The 11,732-nt window shown below is 40.4% G+C and overlaps 1 protein-coding gene across 1 annotated transcript; it reads left to right on the top strand.

Moving 5' to 3' along the window:
* The first annotated feature begins 5,681 nt into the window (after nucleotides 1-5,681).
* LOC147621453 (glutamate receptor 3.3-like) lies at nucleotides 5,682-8,856 on the top strand. The gene is made up of 6 exons (XM_086824456.1): nucleotides 5,682-6,228; nucleotides 6,528-6,637; nucleotides 6,710-7,000; nucleotides 7,458-7,489; nucleotides 7,651-8,060; nucleotides 8,356-8,856. Exons 1-6 carry the CDS (start codon nucleotides 5,893-5,895, stop codon nucleotides 8,854-8,856), a joined length of 1,680 nt encoding a protein of 559 aa, XP_086680582.1. The 5' UTR covers nucleotides 5,682-5,892.
* The last annotated feature ends 2,876 nt before the right edge of the window (nucleotides 8,857-11,732 follow it).

The raw sequence follows: 11,732 nt of genomic DNA, 5'->3' as shown, positions 1-11,732 counted from the left end.
TACAATCTATAAATAGTAATTTTGGAAATCTTTTAAATCCCTTATAAATTTTGATATGCTTTACCTGGAATGAATTTGAAAAAGGGATCCACAAATAAATTTACATAGCTCCTCTTTCTCGAAAATTGAAAAAATCTTGGCTCATGCCCATAAACCTGGGTAACATAGATAAGGTAGTGTTTGCTAAACTAAGGAGACCCTTGATCTTGATTTAAATTAAAGAGATTATTTGGCATTATACCTTAAAAGAATTAAAGTAAGTATTCAGGTTGACACCTTGGTTGGGAAAATAAGAGGTAAAATTAAATAAAATGATAGTTATCATTTTGGCAAGGTGAGTAGGGAGCTGACAAGTGTCCCCCTTGCCTTCATGATGGGAATGATGGCACCTCCCATACCCTTGGCCACTCTCATACGTAATTTGGGGAGTAAGACCTTCACTTTCTATTATTGCACTAGCTTAAGTTAAGAGAAGTGGGGAAGGTGGAATAAGGATATTAAAAAATGAATCCCCAATTGAGACTCCGTCCTAATAACTTATAAGACGTGGAAAGTAAGTGATTTGTATTCTTTGTCTAAACACACTGTTTTTTGATGGGGTTGGCCTCTTATTTGAGGGACGGTCTCTCCATATGTGGGGATGGTGTCTCAATTGATGCCTCAAACATGGTATCAATTGATGCTTCAAACATGGTCAGACAAGGAAAGGTGAGGAGTAGAGGGGTTGTGACCCAACCCCCTCTTTAGGTCCCCACCACTATAGGTGACTAGGAACAGGTCTAGTGATGCGGTCCTAGGAGAGGCCGTGACCCACGACTCTTGGAAGAGTCGGGAAGTGGAGTATACAGAGCACTTGCGTGAGTTAATAACAAAAACTAGTCCCTTGGGAAGTAGAATTTACTTTTTAAAGAATGAGATTTAGACATTTCATCATTTGTAGGACTCGGGCTATTAACACATATAAACATTATAACTTCATAGGTAGGGGATGCTCATGGTGTATCCAAGTGTTGGAAAAAAAATTTAAGGATACAAAAAAATGAATCCCCAATGGAGACTCACTCCTGGGGATGGAGCCACATATAACTTATAGGACGTGGAAAGTAAGTGATTTGTATTCCTTGTCTAAATACACTATTTTGGATGGGGTTAGCCTCTTATTCAAGGGATGGGATCCAGTCTCTCCACATGTGGGGATGTGTCTCAATTGATGCCTCAAACATGGTCTCAATTTATGCCGCCTCAAACATGGTCAAACAATGAAAGGTCAGGAGTAGAGGGGGTTGTGACACAACCCCCTCCTCAGGTCCCCACTAGGTGACTAGGAAGAGGTCTAGTGATGTGGTCCTAGGATAGGCCATGACCCACAACTCTCGGAAGAGTCTGGAAGTGGATTTATAAAAAATCTAAGGGATCATTCAGGTATTGGACTCATGGATGTACCAAGGTCGTTGGCCAAGGTATTTGCAGAACTCCAGAACTTCAATGTTGGGCAACCAATAAGGCTTGCCCAGTTATGAGGATGGGCCTTAAGTGTAGGAATTCGTATCGTAAGATATTTGGTAGATTGGAATTATAAACTGGAAATTGTTTGTCAACTTTTGAAAAGAAAGATGACCTTAAAGAAAATCAATTTAAATCCATCCCTAAGGAGCAAGTGGTAGGGTGGAGGCTGGATTATGGGAAGGTCAAATCCAGATTTGAGTCTCCTCCTCTAGTTCCCTAATGGAAGCAGCAAGCTTTAGGACTTAGTTTTAAATTGACCCCCTTGGGTTTTAAATTGACCCCCTTGGGTTCGGTGGAAAGAGCCAAAAAAATTTTAAGAGTAAAAAAATTCAAAAATTTCCAAAGATTTTTTCCCTCAAATCCCATAATTTCTCATAAATTTCAAGCTTTTTTTTGAAACATTTTCAAAAGCTTTTTTTTTAAACTCATAAAAAAAATAAAAAAATAAGCTTTATTAAGCTTTTGTGGGTCTTGATTTTTTTAGCAGAGGGAGGCGATTTTCGCCCGGCTGGCTGCACACCCCCCCGGGCGCGTTGCGCCTGTTGAAGATGAGGGAGATGGAATCCTCCCTCTCCCCTCTCCCCTCTCCCCTCTCCTTCTCCATCCAATACACCTTCCTCCTCTCCCCTCTCTCCTTTGTTAACATGTTAACAGGGAGATTAACTTTAATCTTTTGATTAAAGTTTTTAATTAAACTTTACTTAATCATAATTAACATTAATTATGATTAATATTTAATTAAAACAAAATTCCCTTTTAAGAGAAATTCTCACGGAAAAAGGAAGGAAAAATCAGAATTGAGAGGTGGAGAGGATCCCACGCACAAGGGAGGGCATTTTATGCATCAACATGCTGCCCCCTACTGAATTTCAGCAGAAAATTGACAGAAATTTGATCGCATACCCGCGGAAAAACCCGCAAAAATGTATAAAAAATACATTTTTAACCATAAAAATGCTCAAAAAATTTCTAAAAAATTAGAAAAAATTCTAAAATTTCTAGAAATTTAGGGAATCCATTCTACCAAAAATATCCACAGTAAAATATGTGGTATTTTTGTAAAAATTTCTATTAATGCTTATTTTAAACCACTAAAAATAGAAAAAAACAGCATTAAACTCATGGAATTCCCTCGCAACGTCGATTCGTCCATTGAATTGTAGTAACATGCATTCCAATCGCCATATCGACGATCCACGTGCAAATCATTAACATAAATCAATAAAATAATATTTTTATTAGTAAATATTAAAATTTACTAAAAAAAATCAATAAAATTAACTAGAGATTGCTCTGATACCACTGTTAAAACCCTAAGATCTCTCTAGATAATTGTTATGCATAAACGTGCATAAATCAGGCATAAACTTAACCACCCGACCACCCCCGAGCCCAAGGATGCACACATGAATTATAAATGAAATATATCATACCTCTACCTTGATGTCCCATACCATCAAGAGGTATAACTCCAATCCAATAGCATGTAGCTATAGTGTGAAATGGTAGGTGAGTAGATATGGACCTCCACACAAGAGACCATAGCCTAAGCCTCTAGGCCTCCCTTGAGTGTGCCTCATGCCCCTATTATATAGGAGGGCCCTCAAGTGACTCTTGATTCTCCATTTACCATGTGTGACCCTTGGATACCTGACCCTAACCTTAACCCTTAAGGTTAGTCCTAACCCATGCTCCACTAGAGCTTGTTCCCATGCTCCCATGCTCACAAGCCTAATGTGGGTTAGCCTCCTAGTATATGCACACATAATGTACATATAACAATTGACCTCTTCGTAATATTCCATTTGTCAATGGAATGTCATACTCCATTGACCTCTTCATAATATTCCATTTGTCAATGGAGTATTCCAACCCACTTGCCTACACCAAAGAGGAGTTTGTGCTAAATAGTGAATCAAATAGACCTTTAAGATGGGTCTAATTTGACCCATCTTATATTGTATCAATAGAACTATAAGATGGGTCTAATACTTTTCATTATTATGTTATTTATTGTCTTATTGTCACGTAAAGCGTATAAGCCATGAACACCTCTTAGCCAACCTTTTCATTATTATGCTATTTATTGTCTTATTCTCCCACATAACTTAATAGATGTCCACATACTAGGGAATCTATTCTTTATACACCTTTTCACATATACAATATATACATCATTTTGGATGACGATGACCTCAAATAGCTTTATACAACAAAGCATGATTACAAGTGACATAAAGGTGGTAGAGTAAGTTGACGGTCAAGGCTAGGGTTGAAATTTGAAGGTGGCAGCCTTAGACGTGGTAGGTGGTAGAGTAAGTTGATGGTGAAGGCTAGGGTTGAAATTTGAAGGTGGCAGCCTTAGACTTCAACTTAAAGAATTAGAGATGGCCTTCATCAAAATTCATTCGAGCATTTGTAATATTAATTTTGTGCATTTATAAAATTCATTATTCAATAAAAAGAAAGTGCTAAGTGGTTGGGTAAATTGATTATCTGGGCTAAAATTTGAAGGCATGTCTTAACTCGAAGGCTTAGAAATGGACTTCATCATAGTTCATTCAAGCATTTATAATAACAATTTTAAGCATATATCAAATCCATAGATTTGAAGCATATATCAAATCCGTTATTTAATAGAATTTACTTTAATTTCCCTTCTTTTGATAACTACTAAATCTTTCGTTTGGGCTTCCAAAGGGCCTTCGAATTTCAGCATCAGGGACTAGTGCTAAAAACAACCAACCTTAAGGGTATTTTGCCCTTGAGGTCGTGTTAATAAAGATGGGGCGTGTTGACTTGTAATTTCTAATTCGTCAAAATTCAGAGAAAAATTAAAAATTTTGAAAATCGTGTAGGATAATATATATTTATTCACTTATAAGCGCGGACGTGGACGATGACGAGTATCCGAAAAGTTCGGTGGGGAAAAGTAGCTCTTTTTAATATAGTACGCCCATTCACAGATGATAGATACTTCGAGTCGACTGTCGAGTAATTCCATCCGAGCCGATGACAAGGAGCAGCCGAGCCGAAGGCTTGCCAATGCCATCTAAACATAAACACACACGGCGCACAACTAGAGAGAGAGCGCAGGAGAGAGAGAGAGAGAGAGAGGGGCAGGCCTTAAAATTGACTCCCCACCAGGGCCTAAATTTGACGGGTGCCTATGAAATTTTTTATGACAGGCAATTTTTTTTCTCCCTTTCACTTGACAGGTTTCAACAAAAAAGTTCTTGTCAAATGACAGGTAAATTTATATCAACACAGATACCATAAAAAGAAGACACATAAAATAGAGAATAACCTACGGACCGGCTCTCTTTAAAATCACATTCATGTATATCTTGCCAGTGCAAAATCCCTAATCATCAAAAGATATCAAATAAAAAACCACTAGATCACAATAAACCTCGGACAAAAGACAGAAAATGTGAACAATCATCAAAGTTGTGCAATCCAAAAATCACTCTAATGGCATAGCTCTCCTCTTTTTTGCTTTACCCTAAATTTTTTATGACAGGCAAATTTTTTTCTCGGGCTTGTCGTTTCACAGGAATTTTTTTCAATTACCTTTTCTGACAGGCAAAATGGCCCTTGACAGGAAAAACAGGCGTCAAATTTAGGCCTTGCTCCCCACAGCACAAGGACTGTGACTCCCTGTGTACTTATTCTAGGCTTCCTATGAAGCTTCCCAAAGTATTCCAGGGCTTCACTCAAATTTGCAAAAATATTAAAACAACGAGATAAAAACATCAAGTTCATGATACATGAAAATTCACAAAAAAAACTTAAGAAGAAATTGAAAAATCTCACGACCACCACCACTTATATATATATATATATATATATATATATACTTGGGACCCCTAGGACTCATGGTTTAGGCTTCGTTTGACGCTTTGTAGAAATTATTGGGCTTCAAAATGACGCTTGAGCTATTTTTTGGAAGCTTCGTTTGAAGCCTGAGATGGACCCCTAGGACTCATGGTTTAGGCTTCGTTTGACGCTTTGTAGAAATTATTGGGCTTCAAAATGACGCTTGAGCTATTTCTTGGAAGCTTCCTTTGAAGCCTGAGATGGCCAAGGACGCCAGATGCTTCAATTTTAAGGCCTGAGGAGCAGCCGAGCCGAAGGCTTGCCAATGCACACACGACGCACAACTAGAGAGAGAGCGCAGGAGAGAGAGAGAGAGAGAGGGGTCACCCGACCCTGTAGGCTTCACCTTTAGAAGACGAGGTCTCGACTATGTATTCTCTCTAGGTAGTACCAGCACTGGTCCAGCTGTAGAGGTTGAATGAAAATAGTAAACCATAGTTGCGGGTACTAAAGCTGCAATATAAAAGAGCCTCGCATTCGCGGAAAAAGGCTACCAAGCGCTTGCTGATGGCGGTCTGCATGGGCTACTCCTCCTCTTTGCTTATGATCATCCTCTTCTTCTTCTTTGCATTATCTTCAAGCTTTGCGAGTACGTCTCATTCTTCTGCTTCTTCCACTAATAGCACAGCTCCGTTGCGGGTGCTTGTGCCTTGGAAGGTGGGCTTTGAGCAATTTGTGTCTCGCTCAGATTATAATAGCACTCTATTTGATGGCTTCAGTGTCCAAGTCTTCTTGCAAGCCCTCCGACGGGTCCAGTCCCCCCCTTCTTATCGTTTCGTGCTGCACGGAAACGGTATCGAAACGCCTTCCTATGACGAGATGGTCCAGATGGTTGCCAATGGGGTAAATAAACGCCAAATTAATTGTTCCTCCTGTTTTGCCATAATCATACGCAGCTTAAAGCATACTATGTATATGTGCTTCGACGTTCTAGATTAGTATTTCCCACATAAATTGTTGGAGATTTGACCGTGTTCATGAATTGATGGAGATTTATGTACAGTCTTCATTACACCTGCATTTCGTCCAATATACGATAGCAGGCAGATGATTAATGTAGAGATTAACAATCATCATCTAGAGATTAACAATCATCATCTGCGTATTAGCTAATTGATTCAAAATCACACATACGTGCGTAGGAAGCGGATGCGATTGTGGCGGATCTGACGATAACAAAGCAGCGGATGGACATCGTGGACTTCACGATGCCATATATGGACTCAACGCTGGTGATGGTGACGACCTTCAGGTGAAGATTGTAATGTTTTTGACATGAAGTAAAAGAACCAATTGCAAAAACGAGCTACAATTATTGCTGCAGGTATGGGAGCACAGGAGCCCTGTGGGATTTTCTGAGACCCTTCTCATGGCAACTGTGGATGGTTTTGTTGAGCTCCTTCGTAGCCACCGGCGGTGTCCTCTACCTCCTGGAGAACAAGAACCCCGACTTCTCCACCACGTCAATTAGCAAGCGGCGCCCCGCCGCAGCACCAGAGGCCCATCCTTCCCAACTAGCTATCAGCGACCCCTCCGACCCTTCCTCCTTGCAGCGCCCTGGTCCCCCCATCTTTGATGAAGCCTCTCACAAACGCCGCATCCTCAATGCTTATTGGTACGTGCGTTCTCTCCACCCCCTCTTTTGTAAAAACTCGTGTCTCTCTTTCTTCGGACTCTCTCTCACTTACACGTTTTGCACGGCATTCATTCCAAAAAATTCGCTCACTGCCACAAGTCAAACCAATATTCACTCTAATTTCTATGGTTGGCCCCATATCCAATCTAGTTTTTTTTCTAAGGTTCTCTTCTCTCTCAAGTAATTAATTAATGCCACTAAAAGTTTGGCATGCAATTTTTCTAAGTATAAGTGAGGATAAAACTGATTGTAGTTTTTTTCCCCACCCACAATCTTAGTACTACACATCTCTTAGGTTTAAGTGCGAAAAATTGAGTGTAATGTCAACAACGCATGTGTAACAGGGTGTGTATACATCAGCTCAAGAAATTATTATTAGTGTTTATTATGCATGGAATGCATTTTATGCTATTGAACTAATAAGAAATGCTTGCAGGTTCACTTCTCTTTGCGTCTTTGCTGCTCAACGTAAGCCCATGAACCCACTTATTTGTAAACAATCAATCAAATGTGCTGGTTATATCAAATACAAGTGATCTTAATGCAATTCTAATACAAACTATCCTAAGAGCAGTTTTGAATACTAATACAAGATTTGTTTATATATTATTGCCTTTCATGTATGGCAGGAGAATCAGTGAGGACCCACTTAGGGCGAATTGTAACAGTGGCATGGCTATTTGTGATGCTTATATTCAATTCAAGCTACACAGCTAGTTTGGCCTCCCTCCTTTCGGCCCAACAAAGTTATCCAACAATAGAGGGGTTTGATGCTTTACTTAAGAGTAACATAACAGTGGGATACCAAGAGGGTTCTTTTATGGAAAATTTTTTGAAGAGTAATATGCAATTTCTGGTAAAAAGGCTAAAGAGTTATGCTTCGGAGCAAGACTATGCAGAAGCCCTTAGAAAAGGGCCTAAACAAGGTGGGATCGGAGCTGTTCTAGATGAGCTCCCCTACACTACAATTTTGCTCCAATCAGAATGTGACTTTACCAGTAGTGGTGATCAGCTTGCTTACTTTGGTGGATTTGGATTCGTAAGTACCTTTTTGCAATCATTATTTCATATGATGTCCCCTATGTGGACCCTTTTAATGTGTAAATTTTATGATTGTTATTATTGCATTAAGGACTATTAAAACTCTTCCTTAATCCGATAGACACTGCATTATGTCGTCTTTTAAAGTTTCTCTTTGCATGATGTGTAGCAGAGAGAGAGAGAGAGAGAGAGAGAGAGAGAGAGAGAGAGAGAGAGAGAGAGAGAGAGAGTCTCAACAATAGCTGAACTGAATGAGAGCTCAAATACAGTGAATGCAAAATTGTTATGTGCAGGCCTTCAGGAAGAACTTAAGTAATATAAAAGACGAGATATCAAAAGGTATACTATCATTGGCCGAAGATGGGGGACTACAAAAGCTAAAGAATGGATGGATTGATGGGAATAATGCGGACGATTGCAGCTCAACTGATGAGCCCTCTCATTTAAGGTTGAGAAGCTTTGGAGGGCTCTTCAGTATCCTTGGGTTCGTATATTTAATTTGCATACTCTGGCGCTTATTAAGAAAGGTCCTTCGCAATGGAAGGTGTGCTCATATTTTTAATGATGCCCATGTTGAGGGTAGTGCTCCTATAATTAAAGGAAGAGAATTAGGCTTGGGATCATTAAGAAGACACTCAAATAGAGTTAATGATGATCATGATGGATCACAGAGGGGAGGCAACGATCATGATGGATCACAAAGGGGAGGCCATAGTCATCATGATGACCATCCTAACCATCACAAAGGGGAGGCCATAGTCATCATGATGACCATCCTAACCATAACAATTTAGCCTTGCAAGAACGGTCCCCTGTGTCATAAATTGTACAAGGTTACAAATTGTAAGCCACCTCTCTTTCATTGTATATTACATCTCTTTCATTGCAATCAGCTTATATGCTCCAACCTTTTAAATGACTAATATATCCAATTTTGCTGCTTGTACATTTTGACCAAACGTCGTAATTATTTGTGAGATGTGCTTGCCCAACCTCAAAAGAAAGATACATGAGATGCCCTTTGCACCACGCAAGATTAGAGAGAGAACATTTCAGCTTTGATTTAACGTTATTTTGATCGCATAATAGTCTCCTTGACAACGCTAATTAGAGACTTGGAAGAATTAATCATTGCTTGTAATATCTGTCACACCCTCTGATGATAGTGAGCCTCCAATGAAAGCGGGAAGGCCCATAATCAGTAGGAAATCCGTTGCTAGGTGGCAATGAGTGTTGTTGCAGATGGTCCAAAGGCCTAAAGAGATGGCTGTGAACTGCTTCTGAAGTTGCATGGACGGCTGAAACCACATACTGAAATGGGGTTAAATACATCTGCAAGGACCAGGGCAACGTCAATCGAGGCAAAGACCACATATTCATCATGATCGTGCCGGGCTTGTTTGGAAGGCAGAATTGCATGTAGATCACCAGGAGTGGGCAAGAGTGATATCATCAGCATGGGACAGTGCGGCACCAATGACATACAAAACGCCCACAAGGGCTGCCGGTAAGGATGTCAGAGGTGCATGAGGAGTGTGATGCAACAAGAGTAGAGCCTAAGAAATCCTCCTCTTTGGAGTCAGCAAAGTGGGCAACGCTGACTGTAGAAGGTAGAGGCGTGTTGTAGAGCAGAGTACAGACCATTGAGTTAGTTTTGTGTGCATCAGGGCCTTCATGTGCACTGGAGGCCGAGAAGAGAGGTGCCTTTACTTGTAGAGGCGACACAGGAGAGAGAGACCGACAGTGACCATCGGAATCACAATGATTGGCATGCAGAGCTGCTTCGTTGAGAGGGAGGCTAAGAAGCTGGGGAGGTGAAGGGGACCACCAGCGGGTGCTGCAGGATTGACCAGGGGAGATGCCTCAATGTTGACATGCACCATGGTAGGTGCTAGTGGAATGACAGCCCAGGAGGAGACCACAACTTGGGCTACAGCATTAGTGGTGCTAGCAGCATGCATGAGAGCTAAATCATGGCCATTAAAGGCCAGATAAGGATCTGGGCCATTGAGTTGTTGGAGATCTGGGCTGTTGCCAGCAGGAGGGGCCTCTTGGAGAGACGATGCTCAAGAGGAAGTGCCGGTGGAGATGAGGCTAGCGTAACCTTGAGTTGAGATTCGACTTCACTTTCATGGATCCAATGGTATAAGTGATCTCATAGGAAGAATCATAGGCAACTTGATTCTTGTAGGCATAAGCATCAAAATCCACATTAAAATCCATACCTCCCATATTCCCTTGATGATCATACTCATAGCCTTCATCACATTGATCATTATCCATGCATGTTGAATCTTCATGATTGTCTCTAGCTCCATCGGAAGTATTCTCTTCAAGGCAATATTCCTCATCCATGGTAAAACTTCCCTTGAAAATAATATCATCGGTATTATATTCATCTTTATCCCCATAGTAGCTTTCATCATCCTCACTATCATAATCATCCATGACACCTGTATAGTGTACTAAACCCAAAATTAGTCAACTATGCCTTCGGTACAAGATTTGATCCAGCTTGTGATTTCGAAATCTGATTGACGAGGTTGAAAGCTTGTCATGAAGATTTTGGGATAAGGATTGAAGCCCAATGATTTCTTTCAAAAAAGCCCTAAACCTTCTTGACTGAATTAGGGCTTCGCACTCTGCATGCGGTAAAAAACTGCCAAAATACCAAATAAGCCGTATTTTGCTCAAACGGACTCCAAATTTGATGATCTTTAGTTTTTCACGTCCACAATGTAGAGAAGAACACATATACCACCATGGATCCCACTTTGGATGTGCGCTATACCTCTCTGTTTTGAGATTTATGCCGCACAACCATTTTTTACTACACCACTCAAATGAATCCCAATTTGCGTGATCTTTGGGTCATTGGAATACTCTTGATGAGTAGATCAAGGATGTGTGAAAATAGATCTAAAAAGTCAACTACCCTTGTTGACCAAAGTTGACCAATGAAAAAGTCACCCACTTTGAGTTGACCGGTCAAACGGTCTCCAAACCGAGCATGCTTGGGCTTGATGGAAAGCTCTTAATATGTAATCACTTCTCCACCAGCTCGAAGCATTTATGATTGGGCCAAGGTTTTATACAATCTTTTCCAAAAACAGTGCGATGGAAAATGCCAAAGTTTATCACCTTTACAAACTCTGATTTAGGAGTTCTAATGATTGTTAGAAATCTCTTTAGTAGTTGTATCCAACACTCCAAACCCCTTCGAAATAGCCCACATTGTTTGTGGCTGAATTAAGCTTTTCTTCTTCACTAGTCTCCAATGCATCAAGCTTGACCACAAATATCTTACCAATGTCAACTAGTATGTATTGACTCAAGATTAAGCATTTGGCATTGCATTTTGAAGAAATTTTGGCATGACCTTTGGGAAATTGCTACCGATTCTCAATCCAAAATTGACCACAAACAATGCCCAAGCATAGGCAGTATGTATATACGAACACTGAATTGCAATCTTTTCCACTTTTCTTGTGCCATTTCTTTGCTCCAAATGCAATTACCAACTTGATGGTTGTCCGATGAAGTGCAATGAAGCTTGCTAATCTCCTAACCAAGCTCTTCCAAACCCTTTACCCAAGTTTACAATCCAAGGGCAAAGGTTTGGGCCATTTCTTCACCACCATGTACCTAATCCCTCACCCTACCACTTTAC

This window comes from Cibotium barometz, chromosome 30 (assembly GCF_041138505.1).
Source record: "Cibotium barometz isolate CiBa-2024 chromosome 30, ASM4113850v1, whole genome shotgun sequence".
NCBI classification, from domain to species: Eukaryota; Viridiplantae; Streptophyta; class Polypodiopsida; order Cyatheales; family Cibotiaceae; genus Cibotium; species Cibotium barometz.
This window is presented reverse-complemented; position numbering and strand designations above follow the sequence as displayed.

Excerpts from the sequence above, each read along its gene's own strand:
- LOC147621453 (XM_086824456.1), top strand. The coding sequence starts at position 5,893 with ATGGCGGTCTGCATGGGCTACTCCTCCTCTTTGCTTATGATCATCCTC. Across the intron at positions 7,001-7,457 it reads CGCATCCTCAATGCTTATTG|GTTCACTTCTCTTTGCGTCT; the intron begins GTACGTGCGTTC and ends AAATGCTTGCAG. Across the intron at positions 7,490-7,650 it reads TTGCGTCTTTGCTGCTCAAC|GAGAATCAGTGAGGACCCAC; the intron begins GTAAGCCCATGA and ends CATGTATGGCAG.